At 41.7% G+C, this 20,069-nt stretch overlaps 2 protein-coding genes across 5 annotated transcripts in view; both read left to right on the forward strand.

Moving 5' to 3' along the window:
- Window positions 1–16,835, forward strand: part of LOC110974000 (polynucleotide 5'-hydroxyl-kinase NOL9-like) — a 19,626-nt gene extending 2,791 nt beyond the window's left edge. For all 4 annotated transcript variants that reach the window (XM_022225283.2, XM_087135529.1, XM_022225280.2 and 1 more), the window contains exons 2-12: window positions 5,342–6,842; window positions 7,229–7,661; window positions 8,254–8,498; window positions 8,907–9,004; window positions 9,397–9,430; window positions 10,555–10,691; window positions 11,471–11,711; window positions 12,158–12,389; window positions 14,121–14,190; window positions 14,557–14,687; window positions 15,247–16,835. In XM_022225283.2, the coding sequence (XP_022080975.2) occupies window positions 5,371–6,842; window positions 7,229–7,661; window positions 8,254–8,498; window positions 8,907–9,004; window positions 9,397–9,430; window positions 10,555–10,691; window positions 11,471–11,711; window positions 12,158–12,389; window positions 14,121–14,190; window positions 14,557–14,687; window positions 15,247–15,354 (3,201 nt within the window). In that variant the 5' untranslated portion in view covers window positions 5,342–5,370 and the 3' untranslated portion in view covers window positions 15,355–16,835. The remainder of the gene's footprint in view (window positions 1–5,341; window positions 6,843–7,228; window positions 7,662–8,253; window positions 8,499–8,906; window positions 9,005–9,396; window positions 9,431–10,554; window positions 10,692–11,470; window positions 11,712–12,157; window positions 12,390–14,120; window positions 14,191–14,556; window positions 14,688–15,246) is intronic.
- Window positions 16,836–18,827: 1,992 nt separating this feature from the next.
- LOC110974008 (uncharacterized) overlaps window positions 18,828–20,069 on the forward strand; it is a 33,112-nt gene continuing 31,870 nt past the window's right edge. Inside the window, exon 1 of the mRNA XM_087136040.1 lies at window positions 18,828–19,543. Within this exon, the coding sequence (XP_086992166.1) occupies window positions 19,483–19,543 (61 nt within the window). The 5' untranslated portion in view covers window positions 18,828–19,482. The remainder of the gene's footprint in view (window positions 19,544–20,069) is intronic.

The raw sequence follows: 20,069 nt of genomic DNA on the forward strand, positions 1-20,069 counted from the left end.
AAGTAGAGCCACATTTTGTGTGTTTACAGCAGTAAACAAAATGATAAACAAATTGAGTCACAGAAAACATCTCTGTTGCTCATTAATTTTCAGCCGTTCTTTTTTGAATCAACAAAATTGTATGCACAGTGTATGTTGTACACATAAATCTATGTGTGGAATTTTGTTTACAAATAGGGTTGTCATGGAAACGCGGCTATTTACGTTTTTCCTCAATTGGTTGTAATGAGCCCCAATTTTACAGTTCAAACTTCATAATATCAATGAAAAACTGATGAATCACCCTGACTTGAAATTGGATTAATATTGGGATTACGATTAATGAGTTATTTACGACAGCATTTGTTTACTAATTTATAGTGTAGTAAACAATGTAGTAAACAAATTGAAGCTTCCATATCTTCGGATATGAAAATGCTAAACGGATCCTGTTTTCACTATATTCCAATAGATTAACATATCTTTCCAATTTTAAGGATTCATAACAATTCTAAAGGTAGATTATTGGAGAAGGTTGCCATAGAAACAGACAAAAAACTTTGTATAAGATAAGTTAATTTGCCGTATCTTTAGACATGAAAAGGCGAGAAAATTGCCATTTTCTTTATGTTAGCCATATTTTTCTGTTTCCAGTGTTTAGGTGGAATAAAAAAGTATGTTAGCCATACTTTTCTTTTTCCAATGTTTAGATGTACAGTATTGCTGAAAAGTATGCTTAAGCCTAATACTGGCAGTAACCAGTTGCCATGGAAACGATTAATTCAGTTGAAATTTTCATGGTGATAGCAACAGCACAGTTTAAGAAATTTTAACTTCAGATCAGGGACCATTTTTAACAGTACATGTATGTACACAATGATATTGCATTTTTTTATCCTCAACTGGATAAAACATTAGGAAGATAATAAAATCTTAAATCTAAAATCTGAAACAAGTCAAATTCTAGAATCTTTGAAGTTTGACATACTTTAACGTTTCTGTTTGGTTCAAATGAACCATCTATTTATTACCACACAGTAATTTAGTGCAGTTGGTTGCCCTGAAGTATGTATTAATACAGACAAAAGTTCGGGTAGCCAAGAGCATACATTAAGAGATTCAACGCATTTTCTAAAACGAATGAGTTTTGTTTCACATACATGTACATGCGTATTCAGGGCCATGAACTGTAACACAAAAGTAATGCATTGCTCTATGGATGACATGTAAATGAACAGTATGCATGTATTGAAATTGTTCACACATCCCATGCAATGAATACAAATAAAAAGGGACCTGTATTATGTAACAAGAGCAATAAAGTCATATTAAAACTATATATGCATGTACATGTACATGCAATACATGTGCATCTTGGTTCATTTTGAGTTTAGTTTCAAATCCAATCACATTTATATTTTATAATCCTAACTTCATCTCACATTCTTACTTCTGGCTTGTTTTTGAAAGGAAAACACTGTTAATTCTTCAAAGTTGCTGGAAAGTAAGTCAGCTTTCTAAGCACCAGTTGTGGTTTCATCCGTTTAACAAACTGTAAGAAGTTAACTACTGGTAGGTGAACCAGTTCCTTGCATGATTTTAATAATACAGTTTGTCTGATTTTCTCTGATATAGCTTAGTTTTCTTATTGCTGACACTTAAGAATATTAAGGCAAGAATGAAGTTTACAGAAGTTCTAGAAAGAACAATTTCTTTATGTACAAGTAGGTCTACTTCGAGGATATAGGCATCCATTATGTCCTACGATCAGAAATTGAAAATGAGGAGTGAATGCAGACCCTTTTCAACATACAGGAACAATGGTGATAAGAACAGATTCAGATGCTGTTTAATATTGAACACATTGAAATGCATTATTTTCTCTTTATGTAGTTATGGGTGGATTAGGAGGGAACAATTTCCAAGTTGCCATCTCTGTAATCCTCAACAAGTTTGTATGAGTACACAGCTTCATCGTCATCTTATGTGATGTTGAACCAGTGAGGAAACCCAGGAACCTGACTAATGACTTCACCCGTGTACATCTGTCTCTCCCCATCCTCAGAAGCAAAGTAGTGGCTGACAGTTTTACCGACTAGCAATGGAATTGTTACATTCATGTCATCACGTGTGGTTGTTTGAACTGACTCCCCATCGGCTAAAGAAGTTGCTGCATCAATAAACAAATTGTTTACACAATGCTGAAATTGTTTCTGCCATTGAAACTAGGAGGTGAAGTCCACAGAAGAAATTGTTCATTTCAATCAACTTTTGCTTGGCAGTCTTGCTTAAAGAATCCCAGTTATCTGTTATTTTAGGAAGGCATGACTCTCTATAAGACTGGAGGATTGCATTGAACTTAGATTCAGTAGCAGCACGATCACTCATTGTGTTCTTAATCTCACACAGTATTTTAGAACCTACATCGTCTTTTCCATGGCATATGTCTGTGATATCGTCTTGAATCTTCTTAAAAGTTGTAAGGGTATCCCCAGCACTTTTTGAAACCATTTCTCTTAAACCTAAGACAAAGTTGTTATACTCTGCATCAGTAACTGTGTATGTCATTTAAACATCACCCTGTTTTGGCGTTTCATCCAATCCTGGACCGCCACAACTGAGTTGGGATGCCCATGACTTTGAAGGAAATGGGCTGTTTAAAAACGGACAGAAAAAGAAGACTTCATAATTCCAAATATCTGCCGAATAGTTTGTTTTATTAAAGGAATCTTCTTTCAATAAATCATAAAATTGAAGGATATTAATCCATTAAGCATACAGTGTTAACATATTATGTAAACAAATAAAGATTGTGAAAAGGCAATTATAACATAAATAGAAAAGAATCAAAACTAAACATTCAAATGACTTACCAAGCAACAGTAAAGCAAACCAGAATGTTTGGGGCATTTCATATGACAAACATCCACCATACAAATGACCACGTCTTTTTCTCGAAGATTTTTCGATGTAGAGCTCCACTTATTAAAAAAACTTCGAAGAAATTTTTCAAAATTTCAGTTTTCATCCAAAATATAAAGTAAAAAAAAAAACTTGGACAGAACACTCAGATATGAAAAACATAATTTTAACTTAAATGAGTCGGTGTAATTTTTTTAAATACATTAAAGTTAACAATAAAAACTTTGAAATAAATATTGTTAAGTCTTTTGTCCTTCCTATTCAGCCTTTCTTTATTGGAAGTCTCATAAAATTCCAGGTTCATTCATCATTTCACCCATGGTGTGCATGTGGACAGTCATTTCATATTCCAAAAAAAAATTAACATCGACATATTCATGTATAGATGTAAGAGCTGATAAATGTTGGTTTCAAAGTCATTTCCCCAAACAAATCTTCATCAAAAATGATGTTACACGAAATGCAAAGGTGCGTGAAAAAAGCTCCGCGCTGCGCGCTTTACGAAACAACGCGGCTACACCACCGCGCACACACGATTGTTGACAGACTGTGCGACGCGTTGGTCCCATGGCGGTCACTCGGCGTGTTACGCTAACTTATTTCGCTCGGCGGTCAAATGCGCTCACAGTCTTTTATACAAGTCCAAATGATTAAGGGTATTTATAACCTGAAAATTTCAAAAATGGACACTAGTTTCTTGTATATACGACAGAAATGCTCCAAAATCGCTTGTAGAAGAACCAACCTCCTTTTCACGGCCGTATTTCGAAGAAAAATCGGGCGAACTTCGCCAAAACTTCGACGAGGTGCTGACGGAAGTCGTCAGCTTGCCGTGTGTGAAAAACGAAGCGATTTGAGAATGGTGCTGTGTGGAAGAACCGGTTCAAACCGGAGAGTTCCGGTTTGGAGACGCGAAACCAAACTTTTGTACACAAAACTGTACGTGCGCAGATGATGTGCGCAGTAGACCGTTGCGGTCCCTACTATAGGTCCAAGGCCTATATAGAATTTACCGACAATAGTTAGGCCAGCCCAACTGCAGTACTATTATTGGGACTGTCCCAACTATAGCTGGAACAAATGCTGAAGTGCAACAAAATAGCGAAAGTTTAGTATAGCAGTGATTTCAGAACACACAAATTTCACTGGCCCACTTGTACAGGTATCATGTTGCGCACTAGTTCTTTACAAAGGAATACAGTATAAAAAGTATAAAAATTGACAACTCGGTGCACTGCAAGTTTTGCTGGTGATACTTCATTGTTCCAACCAAATGCCAACTGCAGGTTGGAGCATGGAACAGACATGACAGAGTAATCGTAGAATACGTCGCCACACAAAAATACACCTAAAATCACTGGCTACAAAGTGGCATCTAGTTTGATGAAATTACTGACTCCTCTGTTGGCAGTTGTGTGGCTTTAAAGTGGAAGTCTCCCTTTTTGAGATCAAAGTGGAACTACATGTAATAAGCTTGGAGTCGAGGGCAGGTCCAGAAGTAAACTTTCACTGGGTTAGGGGGAGCCAAATTGTTTTGAGAGGCCACAAAACTTGGAAATTTATTGGCCAATTAACCTTTTGTGGCATTTCTGAGGGGCAAAGCCAGGTCGGGTTGATTACATACTTCTGGAAGGAAAGGAAATCTGTTGTTTGAAGTTGGTTCATCAGTGGTAAGATGGTAGAGTATACTGAAAGGGAAAGAGAAGACGGTTTTTACTTATTTCCGAATTTGTATTATGTGAAAAAAAAATACTTGTACTCTTTCCTGCAATATAAAAAGAGCCTCCAGGTGCAACATGGCAGTAGCCAGCAGGGACCACGTCCATCCCCCACCCTCCAAAAAAAAAAAAATAAGAGAAATGACAATTGGGTGAAAAGTCCATTTTTTCACTCCTTTTGAAAAGCATGTGAAAATGATTTCCCATATTTGTTCCTGCCCCCACCTGTAAAAATTACTGAAATAAAATTACTTATTCCGTGTTCGACGTTTGGCATTCAATGTTAAATAAGTAACTGATATTGATCGTTGAATAAGTAACATCATTAATAGGACTGCTGATCAAAATTGCCTTCTAAATATTCCCCTTGCAAAGACCAAAACCTTACCCCACCCTTCCTCCAAAAAACTGTGTCAACAAAGTAGCTGAGAAGCAGATTTAATTCCTTGTGCATTGGTGTAGAATAAGTGTCAAACCGGTTGCAAGGTATTTTAGGGAAAGCTTCTAAAGACGTGGCACGAAAAGAGTGCATTGGATTGGATTGAAATATTGGATTCTTTCCTCTTCCCCGTACACTCTTTCAGGATTAATTTCTGAATGGCAGTTCCTTGAATTGTAAATTTAGAATTTGGACTCATTGCTGCTGATAATTGAATGTGCACATTTTCAAAATGAAGAAATCACTGGCTTTACTTTATTTCTTGACTTTATCTTGACTGCAGGAACATACATGTATATGTAGACTTGCATCATGGGCAAGACAGCAAGGAAAAGAACACCACAGAAGCGTAGTTCGGGTGATCGCATCGCATTGGCGCATCAGCCGCCGAGCAACGTCCGAAAAGCCAAACTGGCACCCGTAGCCAAACGTCAAAAGGTGTCCAAGGCCCTGAAGAGGAATGCTGCAGCTTTAGTCAAAGGTCACCAAGTGTCACCACCTGGAGGACGCAGATTGAAGCCAGGCCTGCCTGAAATGATTCTCAGGGAGGGCAAAGAGGTCGTCATTCACAGGGTCACACCTGCTAAAAAGGCATGCTGTGCTGCAGAGGTCAGGACAAGGAAACAAAGGAAACATGCACGCACTTCCATGACAGGCACGCCCTCTGAAAGTGTTGCCAGACAAGACAACCCAAAGTGGCCTGCAGAATGCATCTGGGAGGTCAACGCATCCTCAAGTGAAACAGACGGGACAACTTCTGTTTCCATATCTCCAACAGGTCACAGGAAGGACACAGTTTCAGGGACAGCAGGTGCATCAGGGAAGACAGCAGTTCACGAATCTCCCTCCATCACCGTGGTTGATCTGGGCCAAGATTTCAGGTCTGGCATCCAGCGGACTGTTAGTCTTACCCCACCGAGCAAAGTCAACAGGAAGAAAAATAGGGAAGGGAATTCCAGGTCTCAGTGCCACGAACTGGACAAGCATCCTGATATCACAAATGTATGGACCTCCCTGGAGGGGGATGTCAGGCAAGGAAGCAAGCCCAGAAGTCCATCACGTGAGGAAAAGCCCATGCAGAGTGTGTTTGTCGTCGATCTGGGTAACCAGTCCCATGGCAATTTCAGTAGAGGTTCACCATCTCCAAGTGAAAATTCAAAAGGCAAGCATAGTGCCAGGAGTACAACCAGCAGTGCATCTCCCGAAACCTCCTCGCCAGTTTTCAGACGTGGGAAAACCGGTCAGGACACAGGAAGTGGGAAAAAGTGTTTATCCAAAAAACAAAAGAAAAAGACATCTGCTGAGAAAGTTGTCAAGAAGTTAAAAACAGGGAAGCATCTGAAAGCCGATTCTTCAAGTGAGAAAGTTGAGGAACTTGTATCTGCTCCTGCGAAAGAAACACCGAAAAGGAAGAAGAAAAAGGACAAAGATTGTGAAGGGACTCCTGCCAAAGGGTCTGTGAAACTGTTCGAGGAAGAAATCCAATTAAAAGAAAGAGGAAGTGAATTCCAAGACGAAGGAGTCCACAGTGATGGAGTCAGTGCAAAAGTTGAGAGCAACCGACTGCCCTCTGGGGAAGATTCACTGGCATCCTGCCTCTCAGAACCAGCCCTGGACGTGACGACGGAGGCCTCCGGAGAGGTGGAAGATGACGATGGACCATCTCCTGAGACTGAGAACCACATCAATGAAGGAGAAGGTGTGAATGAAGGAAGTCCAGGAGATTACCCAATGGAGCAAGATGTACAATCAGCCAAAGATGACAATAAGGAGCAGTCCTACAGGTAACTTTTGCCTCATTTCCGCCCTGTCTGTATGGACAGCCTGCACAAATGCCCCCTCATCTATGTCGAAAGGGAGTGGATAAAGACCTCTCTTCCTTGCATTCATGCTTGCTTTCTTCTTTGTACCAAAAAATCCAACTAAATTGGCTTGAAGTAACATGCATGCCTGTGGAAGCCACTGTGGAAGCCGTTGCCTTTTGACTTCCATCAAATGTGTTATTGGTGACCACAGCGATGTACATGTAATTTTGACATCACTTATGTAAATGTATGGATTCGCTAAAGGTGCCTCATTTTTACTATTTTGATATCCGATCCAAGTTAGAAATGTACGAGTAATTTCTTTGGAAATATCAGTCTGAGAATTCTGTTATCTTCCTTTACAGAATCTTGAAGCTTTTGAACAGTGAACAGTGCCTGCTCCTCCTCCGGTACCCAGGCAAGTTCAGTTTCCATGGCCACGTCCTCCTTCGTTCCCTTCACGGCTGCATCACGGTCCTGGGTTTCACAATCTCGGACAGCACGGACCACGCCTTCCACCCATTGTACTCCCCTAATTCCTCTTGTGCCCTCTGCGTGGAGACTTTGCCCAGTGGCCGAGGCAAAGCTGGGGGGTCCGCAGCCCGAACCCTAATGGAGAGCCTAGAGGCATTCTTAGCAGCAGAAGATGAGATAGCCCTTAGTGCCAGTCTCCAAGGTTTGGAGGAGGAGTTCACTGTTGCCCTTGTCCTCAAGAAGATGTCGGAGGACCATGCCGTGACGTACGTTGAACGGTTCCCTGGATTTGGAAATCTCTTCAGTAGTCCAGAACCCAGACAGGTACATGTTGTTTAAGGCATAGATTTGAGATGCGAGTTTGCAATGTAGCATTGCCAAATCCTTGGAGGGCATGGCAAAGTTGCCATTATTGTGAAATTCTGAAATAAAGAACAGGACTATTCCTCTATCTAGTTTATCTATGACTACACCCGACTGTAGATTCCTCGCCGGCAGGAACATCCCAAGTCACGTTTGATCTATTGTAATTCATATACACAATGGCATGCTCTTTTTGCTTAATTTTTCAATGGGCATCATCAAGTCCCATGTAAAGTAATTCAATTCAAATTTAATGTAAACTTCAGTAATTATGTGTGGTTATTGGACAGCTCACTACAAATATTACAAGTTGATTTTATATAAAAACATTAAACAGCAGTAAAAACTACATACTTATCTAGCTTCAAATTTGATGTCAAACTTCACTAAAAACAAATGTTCTACATAAAATACCAAATGATGATAAGCAACACATGTACCTGCCAACTGGATGTACAGGGTACCTTTTTCTAATTCCTCAAAATCACCAAGCAGGTTTTGAAAGTTTCAGGTGGGATTAGGGCCAGATATCTATTTTGTGTTTTCACTTCAGTACACCCAACGCGAGGAATCTTGGACCTCCAATCTTGCAGCAGCGGCAGCGGTGGGCATTCGACCCACCACACCCAGCACTCCCGGTGCAGTGTTTGACACCCTACCCGGCTACCGTGCTGTCGCAGACTCAATAAGTGGCTGGCTTCGTGCCACAGACGCCACTGCAGTGGTGCTGGTCTGTGGCTGGAAGAACTCGGGAAAGTCCACGCTCTGCCGTTACCTGTCCAATTCACTCATTGCCAGGTAGCGTAGATTCAAAGTTTTCAAATTTGATATACTTAAATGAAAGGTTTATCTGCATTATTTCCCACTTCACACATTGAGGTCGGTACACAATTAAAAGCTAGGTCCCCTAGATTTTATTTATTCCAAGTTGATTCGGTCACTGCAAAATGGCATCAGCCTCATTGAATGTTCTCTTAACTATATCAACCCCCTTTTTTTTTTTAACTTTGATCGACAATGCAGGAGACAATATAAGACTTTCTAACCCGAGTATCCCTCAGCGAAACATACAGGTTCACTGTGCACTGCAGAAATGCATGCACTATTGTCAAGCTGTTTACATGGAGTAAGCCTATTCCTGCAGAACTGAATTTCAATTGAATTGAAATTCTGTCTGAATTTTAAGCTCCCTTTTTTTTTTTTTAGTATGGAGAGCTTGTGTTATCTGGAATGTGACATGGCCCAAACAGAGTTCACTGCACCTGGCTTGTTGTCTCTACAGCACATTTCCCAGCCACTGCTCGGTAAGCATTTGTCTGATAAGGTAGTAGCACAAATTGGGGGTGTCTGAAAGCTGTCAGACTTTGGGATGGGGCGTGGGCATTCCTGGAGGGGGGTTACTTGTCCCATTCTTCCCCCCCCAAAAAAAAAATTTATAAAACATAAAAGAAGAAAAAAACAGAAAATAAAAAGATGAAAAAACAAAAAAGAGATGGAAAAGGGATGTAAATCACTTGCTTGGAAATACCTCAGAAGTGACTCCCTTCTGCCGTCAAACATTCATCAGTTTGCTGCAGACAAGTTCTTGACTCCGCTGAAATTCCAGCCCCTTCCCCACATAAAATCCCGGGGATGCCCGTGGCTTAGGGGGTCATTCTATGCGTCTGAACTTTCCTTTGTTGGTTTCTTAATTCAGGTCCACCCTTCACACACTCGAGAAAGGCTGAAATGTAAGTAACTTATTTTCCAACTCCTGCAGTCCAGTCATTTGCAAAAGTTTAAAACCACCTGGAATTTTATTGATTTTTCTGTCACTGGCCTGCATTACATTGTCTCATTGAATGATAACTTAACATGATTTTACAGTGGTGCATAACATCAGTGTAGTGCTATATACCCATTTGAATGAGTTTTTTTTGCAAAGGCAGGTTTTGTAAGACATTTTTTATGTAAGGCAGCTTGGGAAAAAAAGCCAGTCTAAGCAATCAGAAATAAGGGAGGGCACCCTGAATATTAGCTAGACTGTTAAGACGTCAAATCACGGAGATGTAGTCAAAAATGTTCAACCAAGGTACCAAGGTTACACATTGAAAATAAACATAAGTTGCCATGATTGATTGGTTTAAATTTGGTTTTCCTTCAGGTTAATGCATTGTCTATGGGTGGTTGCAAATGACTGTATATAGACCAATTGTACTGTGCTTTCATACCATATATCATTTGTGCTATGATGTCACTTTCTGTGATTGTTTTACTTTTGATTTCTTTTACCTTATTACTTTGTTCAAATCACGATCAATGGACAATGCAAACTTATGGCTATGAGAACAATTTCTGACTTGATCTGACTTGAATAATGATTTAGTGCCTCAGCCTGAGGCTCAAATTTGAGTCTCGCTGATTGACTCACACTATTTCTTGTGCTTCAAGCTCAAGAAGATGGGCCAGGTTTTGGAATATGCATAGAAAAATGTAAGACTTCTTGTAAAATAGAATCATAGGACATAATAATGTAGTTCAGTTATTTACACTGCCTTATTACATAGACTTATTTCTTTGCATTGAATTGCAGAGTGCAAGTTCTAAAATCAAAAACCTAAAAGATCGATCTGACTTTTTAAAAAATGAATATACAAGTATATACCGGTATTAGAAAACACTGCTCAAGGAGAATCCCTGACTGAATTCTAACTCGAAACTCAGCCTTTGGCTCTGGGACTCAAACCCAGTCTTCTTCACATCTTAAAATCAAAGTAGCGGTATGAAGACTCAAATACCATGCTTGGTTTACAGAGAATGGTTCTTGGTATGGTACTCTGAGTGAGTCATAAAGTCCTTCCTTGCATCTTTGCAGGATGTGTTTCTATGGTGATGTCAATGTACGTGGTGACCCCGAGTCCTATCTCCGGATGATTCAGTATCTGTTCCAGCAGTACCAGACTAGACATCCAGACAAACCTCTCATTATCAACACCATGGGGTGGATGCAAGGTACCATACTTTGCACGCCGTCTAACACATTGGTCTACAATTTTTTACCAATGACAAGGTCATGGCAGTAGGAAAGACAAATTTTAGGCATGCAGTTTTGTCCGAGATACAAATAAAGAAGTGTGGTCACAAAAATGAATTTCCAATTTGGATTTTTTTTGGAAACCTTTTTTTTCCATAATGCCTATTGGACTCCCCAGTTATCATCATTTGTCCAACCATGTGTTGCCGTGGTGACTTAAGAACATTTTGGTTGTTATTAATCAACATGGAGTGCCACATGTGGCTGGCCAACAGTGTGGATAAAAGGTTAGTCAGACTTTCACCACAGGTTTGCCTGTGTTCTGATGACGTCTCGTTTTGTTTACTTATGCATTTCCTGTGGAGCCAGTTGGGGCCCACGGTCCACTGAGCACCGTAGTAAAGCACATACAAAAACAAAGTGTGGTGCCATCAGTTCAGATTTACATATGCATCCTTAGTAAAGTGAGAGGTTTCTCCTTTCGGTATCTAATGGTGCTTTCTCTCAAACAATCGCTCTGCCTTTTCGTAGTATTAGTCCGCTTCTTTTCATCATTTTAGGCATTATTAATATGTCATTTAATCATTTACTCCCTGCTTAATTTTTGTAAGAAATCTAATCAATCTATGGGGTATGGTTGCAACATATAAATGAAAAGTAATGCTTAAATTTGCGGAACAATTATTTTAATTGGAATCTTATCCCAAAATTGTTTTGAGCACACTTTTAGTCATCCGTAATCACATTTTTTGACCAGGCCTCGGACTGCAGTTATTGATAGACATTGCTCGCATCACCCGGCCGACACACATCGTCCAGCTGTGGTCTGGAAGCCAGCCGCGCCTTGTCCCACGTCTGACGCTGGATTTTCTGGGCAAAGCGGAAGGCTGGCGGCACCACCAGGCGGAAGGGAGAGGTGAGCGAGATCAGAGCGGAGCGGAGGCAATCTGTCCTGAAATACTGCAGGTGGATGCGCCTAATCTTGGCGACCAGGCTGGGTAAGCAGATGGGACGGATTTGCTGTCCACAGAATTTCCCGGAGCAGTCAAGTTGGCTTGGTCGCTCTCATCGATTAGGACCCAGTCACTGTTGCAGTCGAGACCTCTTACTGCCATCATGCGACCTTACGAGACTATCTCAAGGCGCCCTCAGTCTGCATTCAAAGTCACAGGCTATTCAAATGAACTGTGATATTTGTCATTTTTCACCGTGTTACTGGTCTTGTGTCTGGTCTTGTGGTGGTCACAAAAACAACACTAGGTTCAATGTCTGAACAAAAAAGACTGAAGCTACTGGGGGAGAATCACTATTAATATACGTAAGAAGTCTTTCATAATCTAACGGAGAGTGTAAAGCTTCCATCATCTGGTCAAATGGAAGTGATGTTGTTGAGTCAAGTCATGGATGGGTCTATCATTCTGGAAAATTTGGGTCCCAATTTCAGGACCAAGTACAAGGCCTCGGACCACCGGACCATGGCCCTGTTGGCCAGCCTGAGCAACCTCCAGCCCTCCCCACTGCCTCTCATGCCAGTTGCCCTGTCGTCTCTGACTCCATTGGTGTTGCCGTGGAAAGCAGTCGCAGTGCACGTGACCAGTGGCCATGTTGCCCCAAGGCACATCATGTATGCGTTGAATGGGAGCATTGTGGGACTGTGCTGTGCAGACCCATCCAAGGTAAGCCTTTGTTGACAATCTCGTATCTCTCAGTGGCATGGTATCGTGGGAGGACTTATATATCCCCAAGTATTTTTTAACACGTGCCCTTTTCCCAGCAAATGCCCCTCGTAAATGAATTCTTAAGAGTTATTCTGCCATAAAAGACACTGTCTTATGCTGTCTGCCTTGAGTTGTACCACACCTGCCCCTTTTGAATGGAAACGTGCCCATTTTTTGCATTATCCCCCATCAAGTAACCTTGCTACACCACTGTTCTGAACGTGAAATGCCAGCTCCAGCAGTTTCATAGGGAACCTGAGCACATATGATTTTTGAGAGTCACCCTTAGCGGTAAAAAAAAAGTGTGTAGTATTCACATGTACATGTATATTGGTCGACCATTGCTGAGTTTGGAATTTTTACCGCATGTTTATTTGTTCTGAAGCGTCTTCTGCTTAGGATAGACGTTTTCCTACAGAAGTGTGTTATTGGTACATAGCGTCATCATAGAAGTTGGCTTTTGTCTGAACCAAAGCCAGTGTGAATGAGCCTGTTCTGTATTTCAAAAAAGATAAGGTCGCTCGAAATTAATCACTTCCTGCCGGGGATTCCGAATCCGGACACGTATGCTATATATGCATGGCCAGGGTCTTCGAACTCGGACAAAGGGAACAGGGTCTTGAAACAAAAGAGCGTACTGGGAACAGGAGACCAGGCTGCTGGGAATTACCGACATTTTTTCACTCTCAAAAGTGGAGATAATCCAGCCTTGTTTTGAAACAGTATACCACGGTTTGGGGCATTTAGAGTGAGCGGATTACCACCGGGGACAAAAGCGCTCCACCACCGCAGCGATGAGCCACACAGTACTGTTGCATGCTAATCTGGCCCCTATTGAAAAGAGGTCAGCAGCGCACTGTGGCAGGTTCGTGAACAAAAGAAAGTTAGATAACACCGCACAATCTGGGCTCTTTTTACAAGGCTGCAGGCCTGGTTGAAATACTTGGGCATCAATAGATTTTGTCTGTCAGGCTAGAGTGGAGACCAGACAACTCTTCATGTGGGTGTAAGTGTGCAGTAAATGAAGATAGGAATTTTTAAGCCCTTAGCGGTGGGACGCAGCTAAACACGCTGTAAAAATTGAGATCCTCAGCCCGCTTTTCAGCTATTATTCTCGTCCCACGCTTGAGCGAACACGGTGAAAGAAGGCAGACCCTGGTTCTTGTACATACGGTAATTGGTCTTTGTGTGTGACCCAGAAATGAAAAGACTGAATTTGCATCATAATCACCAGCTTCACAATAGTTCCCACTTTGAAAAGAGGCAACGGGAATGTGGAAACGTGAGTAGAGCTGCATGCCACCGAACAATCAGCCTTTTCATCGTGTAATTCAAAGCGTGCAGAGCACGCAGGGCCACAAACCGAGAATTTACGGTTTGGCAGGTGGCCTTCGTGGCCAACCGAGGCTGGAATTCTTGGAGTCGGCTTTCGGAAAGAAATTCCCAGCGCGAAGGGGTTAAAGAATTTTGAAAACAGAAAAAAATAAATATCCCACCCCAGCATCATCAACATTGATAACTGCTCCGGCAGGAAGTGGTTTAAGCAAGCGTGTGGGTTGGCGTATGGCCGCGCTAATAGGGCAGACCTCATGCATGCAAATCGCTGTCCCTGAATGACCTCAGACGTGGCTCATTCACAGTGTTTTGTCTTAACATAGATTCACATCTGGCTTCCTCTCTGCTCGACAGATGCGGTCGTTGTCGGTGGGCCTCCCAAGGGTCTTTGACTCAACCCCTGTGTGCCAGTGTCTTGGATTAGGTAAGAGGCTCACTCGCTATCATAAGCCGTGTCCTACCCATGACTCTCCATCCCTGGGATAACTCCTAAGAGGAGGCCACCCTTTAAAGTCTCCTGCCGTGGTGAGTTCTGGTTCAACTCCGTCCCTCACGAACTGCTGCCGTAACCGACTTTGGCCTTTTGACAGCCGGTGCCTTCTTGAACTCAACTTGCCTAAACTTGTTTTGGTGTAAACAGACATCTGTGTCATTCATGAACGCCAATTTCAGCGACAGTGTCCAATTCCAAGCCCAGAGTTAAGAATCCGTCCCTAGCTTTGGAGGTTATCTGTCCAAATTGTTCTTGAGTGACAGCTGGTTCATGTATTCTTCTCCCGGAAATGCGCAGGCATCATCAGGGGAATTGACCCCGTCCAGAAAGTCTTCTACATCCTGACGGATGTGTCCCAGGATGCATTGCAGATGGTCAACACCCTCCTCAAGGGGTCACTCACTCTGCCCCAACCACTTTTGACACAGGTAAGAAACCTCAATAGAAACATGGTAACCAAGAAATTATAAGAACGATCAAGGCAAAAGTATCCAGGATAAGTGAGTGACTTGTTTTGCCACATCTATTCAGCGGTCATATGAATATTTCTCAGCCAATTACGTTTCACAGTTGGACTTTCACCATGCAACAAGTGTACTTATTGAAAACCGTTTTAAAATCATTTGCATTGTACACCCAGTCGTTTTTCATCCCAGGATATGCAACGGATGAGGCATCAGAGGTTGTCATGCAGTTGCTATACTATAATTTGGTGGGGCATAATTTTCCTTTTTTAGGGGAGGGATAAAACTTGACACTTTCTTTGTGGATTGTCTTTGGCGTAAGGCTGAAATAGGGGACTTCTCTGCGTTTTGGTTGAAGGGAAATTATTAAGTCCCGAAAAGTTCTTCTTCTCATTACTTCTCCCCTTCCACATCATCCAGTGGCTATAAGGCGTGGAGTCAGACAGAACACAACTCTTCTCCTGACTTGAATCACCCTTTCATGTCACCCTTTTCGGTGGGGGTTCTTATTCATCTTTCCCAGGGCCATCGCATCACGGATGTCCCCTACATCTCTCGTGAGTTCTCCTCGGTCGTCGTCGGCTCCAGTGCCATCAAAGTGCGTCGGAACATCAAGCAGCGCGGGCGGTGAATGCTCGCAGAATGACAAGTTACAGTGACCATTGTCAGACCAGTTGCAGCTGTAGGGCATGGCTTTTGTTCACGGTCATGCTGTACTTTTACCAGGAATAAAAGTTTATTGCCAAATATTTTGGCAGTGAAAAATTTCCTCACAACTTTAGCTCATTACTGTTAACCATTAAATGTCCAACTTCCTTTGAATAACATTTGTTTCTTATTCTCTGACCTGCTTGTGAAGAAACGGCTGTGTCCCTTTTGTGTCCTGCTTGAAAAAGTGTTCACGATTCAAGAAAAATGAGGATTCTCTCCTATTTTTTTTAACTACACACTGACAAAAGAATGCCCACACTTTGTATGCAGTGCTAATGTGGGAGTGCTTTGTGAAAGTAGTGCATTTTCTCACCATAAATATGACGGGATATGGCATACCGGTAGTTACTTCAAGCTTGGTACATGGGTTGGTCTTCAGTGCTCCACGTCTTTTGGAAGCTTATTGACCTTTGACCCAATAGGTCAGTGGTCATGGTCATAGCTGGAGGATCTGGCATAGCATGTAAAATGTGGTATGCGGAGTGGAGTTGTGTCCTTCAGAAATTCTGTTGATTTTGGATTCCGTGGTTAAAAATCTTTGAAACAGGATGAGCTTTGTGGTCACAAATCAAAAGTTGCGTGTTTATGGGTCACCTCAAAAATGCACCTGTTTGGTCTTGATATCATATTCCCGTTTTCTTTGACTTTCTTAAAGGCTATTTTGCTGCCTTCTTACATGCTGAAGGAGTATTTCCATATTCTTGAGCAAAACTGTGATGCCATCCCAGGAAGAACTCACTGTTACATTGGTTTGTGCACCCAAAAAATGCTGGATTTTTAAATATTTTGCTGGCCTGACTTTTTCTTTTTGCTGATTCATTGTTGTGTGGGTAAACAGCAACGAGCAAGCAACGTGCTTGTTTATTTGTCTTTATTTTACATTATCATTTTACTCTAAATTCTCTGAGATTTACAATTTAACATGATGGGAATGAAACTGGACAGTTTCATTCATTCAATTTCAAATCAGTATTCAAGAGGGGCCTTGTCCCCACTGTACAGAGAAAGGTCCAAGATTAGCCAAATGTGCTACAGGGTTAAGTCTATAATCTTGAGTTTTGCATTTCATATGACAAAAGCAATATGAAAAGCGTTAGAAGTACTTCTTGGGGTATTTGGATATAATGAGAAAACTTGAATCAATGAAGATGTTTAAATTCAGCACTTGGAATAACTTTGGGTGCAAAATGTATCCTGTAAGTTCATTATTGTGCTTGGAATTAAACAGGTTTTCTTAATAAAATTGGTTCTATTTTGCACATTCTCCTGAGGTAGTAAACATCTTTTTGGTCGTAAATGTATTCATTTTTGTGTCTTACATCCGTTTAACCCAGTACCAGTAATCTGCCAAAGACCCAAAATAAATGGCAAGTTTTTCAAGCACGTCAGACTATGAAATAAGTGAGGTCTTGTTGTAAAGCATTTGTGTTTGATCATGTAGTAACAACAGAGTTGGGGAAAATGCCCAAGTAAACTGCGTTCTACAGTTCGTATATTTGAACACCCTGTGTTCCACATTTGTTGTCAAATCCAGGTTCCCGGGGAGGGGCTAATTGGAAATTAAGCTAAACACGACTGTCCAAATTTTCCATAATAAAATCCTCATCCCCCAAGGGAAAAGTGGTAGTACTGTTTCTGAAATGTTGACCCTTTCAAATTTATTCTTTTAATGGCAATATATTCAAGGGTAGGAAACTTGTCCCCCTGTCCCCACCCCCCCACCCACGTCATGCCTGTGGTGAAATGCCAAAGTTAGTTTGGTATGAGTAGCACCTGAAGAACATGGACAGTTGAGATGAATACTTGGATTGTAAACGAGTGAAGAACTGTAAGGTCCGGGAACATGCAAAAATTTCAAACTTTCATCATGTATACACATGTATATCGAACTGATTTCTTGAAACTCGGTGCTGGAAATGACATTACAGCAGTTGATTAAAAGTCTGTGCAAACGAATAATGTTGTATGTGTATGTGTTTTAGTCACATCACCAAGTTCCACCAGAATATGCTAACTTGTGTTTGCAAAAATTCAACATTTGGGCCAATCGATTTTTTACATGCCCTCATACTCGGGCTGGAATATCTTACGTTTTTTGTTCCAAACGGAGTGAAAGGTTGGGTCGCTGACATTTTTTCAGTTGAAATTCCACGATTACAACCCTCAACGGTGTAGGAATGTAAATTTTTGCTGGAAATGGGGGGGGGGCGGTTGGGATGTTGGGATATTCGTGCAGAATCTTACATTAGAACAGAATATTATGGCATTTGATACTGGATACATTTTGGTTGTTGTTAAGTCTAAAAATCTTCACAGTCTGCCTGATTTTTTTTTGTCACCACGAAAAGGTGGGAAGATGTATACCCCGATCCCCTTGGATTTCCCGCCCATGACTTTAAACAAAGTTCGCTATTATGATTCTCGCACGTAGCAGATCTTTCGTTTCCCCCCCCCCCCCCCACCGGATAAAGGCTGACAAACGTCATGAGATGTAGGTTGCTCTATAGAGAAACACAGCATTTGGAAAACTATGATAAACCACAACCACAATGAAAGGATCGTGTTACTTTTTGACCCGTCATATGGTTTAATTATTGTTAAAGATGTTACAAAAGATATAAGTGGAAGACAGACAAAACAGCACTCATTCTGGTCTTCATATACAAAGGTGTAATACTGAGCGCGTCCTACAATCCCTTCTTTGTCTAGAATTTAACTTTTGTTTTTAATTTACTTTTATTGTATCAATGTATGTAAATTTTTAGTTGTACGCGTAATTGTAAATTTGAATACTGTCGGTCTTAGGACCGTTATTCAAGTTGTTGTGTAAATAAATAAACCAATAATATAATAATATAATATATTGTTGATCCTTACTGTGATTCTGTTAGAAAAAGGGAACCCCTAATTAAGCGATAACCATACCCGATCACCTCCCTCTACTCAAAGAAAAAATAATCCAAGGGTTCATGATGCACCCATCACCCTATGATAATCAAATGATGCTCCAGTTATAAGTTATGAAGACGGATGTATCAAGCCTATTGGTTGTATGCTACAGATCATGATTAGCTCCCCGGCCCCATCGGACTTCGTATGTCATTGTTTTTCAGTCCGTCAACCCGTGGGCGTACTTCTATACGCGCTGCCTGCACGACGACGGGGTGGTCGCGACACGGTCGCTATTAGTAGGCGATGATGCTCCAGTGGTTGGCCAGGGCGCCACCAATCCTAGGATGTTCCGCATCCGTTCCGAAAATTTAAAAAAAAAATCTACCAAACCGACTGCTTTGCATCATGTAACATACGATTAGCACTTTGGACTAGGTTCACGCCACGGTGTAAAACGTCACTCTCAAACCTTGGGGGGAATGCTAACTCTTCCTCCTGAACCAGTCATTACAATCATAATACAGGTGTATCTGATATCAGACGTATAGTTTCCAAAATTACCACATTTCCGCTGTCTACTCTAAGAAAGTCATTACGTCGGAATAATTGAATGTTTGTTCGCAGAGGTTTTGTGGAGGGGGAAAGAAATATGAGACATATTGGGCTGCCTTTTTGTGGTTCACTGGTCCATGACTTGTCTAACGTTTATTGGGCGTGGCCCTCCCAACGCGCGGCGCTTGCCAAATAAACAAGCAAATAATGGTGTCAGTTTTCAATTCTTGCGGTGGAAACGTCCGGAACATTCCCGCCATGTGCGCTGTAGAGTTGAACTTAAAACTAGATCACCCGTCATATGCGGGGAAAGATTTCCTTCGTAGACAACAGTGTAAACATTAGCTTGTTTGTCGGGCAACAAGTGTAATCAATCTTTCAAAAAAAAAATTACTAGGAAAATTCTTAGGCTTCTGACTCAACGAGGTTTCCACGGCTGAGGACGTCATCGCTAGCGATCACCAAGTTGTGCATGTGGTGGATGGACTGTTTACTGCGTGCAGTGAGTGCATGACGCTAGGCGCTTGCGCAGCGTGAAGCACTAGCAAGTCAGCTGTCACACAGTGAAGTTCTGCACACTTTGCTCGGAAACACGGCTCTCAAAATGGCATCATTAAGCTTCAGATTTTGCGGAGCACCCACAGCCTCCATGCACCTTGGACCAGGTGAGTGTTTCAGACCTCTTAGGAGGTTTCGAAAAATGAGTCTAGGCCTAACTGGTTTCTGCTGGGAAACAGGGACTTCTTAGGAGGGTGAAGTTCGGGGGTGCGATGACCGTCACGCGTGACGAGTCCTGATCGCAACCGGCGATCCATTGTACAGAAGTTGCTTAACTTTAGGCCAATGGAAACCTTTTCCTGCCTGTACTATACCGTCGCTCTGGAACCAGTGATTGGGAAATTATGGCTCGTGTTTTACAAATTGTCACACGAGGTCGGTTTGCTTGACAGGCCTGATGTTTTTCGGTGACGCTGAAGGGAAAAATTTGAGGCTGTGTGTGTAACTTTAGTTTGTCGATTTTAAGGTGGGCCTTTCGTTGGGGTTGTGGTCGCTCGGGCCCCGTCGCACCATTGCTGAGAGCCTACGTGGCCTACGTGCCGCAGAACTTAGAGGGCAAACTATCTCAGTGTCCGTGCTCAGTTCAAGTTCTAGCCTTGGGAAGTTACATGTAGGTACAAAACTACAAGCTAT

This window comes from Acanthaster planci, linkage group LG04 (genome assembly GCF_054643075.1).
Source record: "Acanthaster planci isolate LZ-2023a linkage group LG04, COTS_SCS, whole genome shotgun sequence".
NCBI classification, from domain to species: domain Eukaryota; kingdom Metazoa; phylum Echinodermata; class Asteroidea; order Valvatida; family Acanthasteridae; genus Acanthaster; species Acanthaster planci.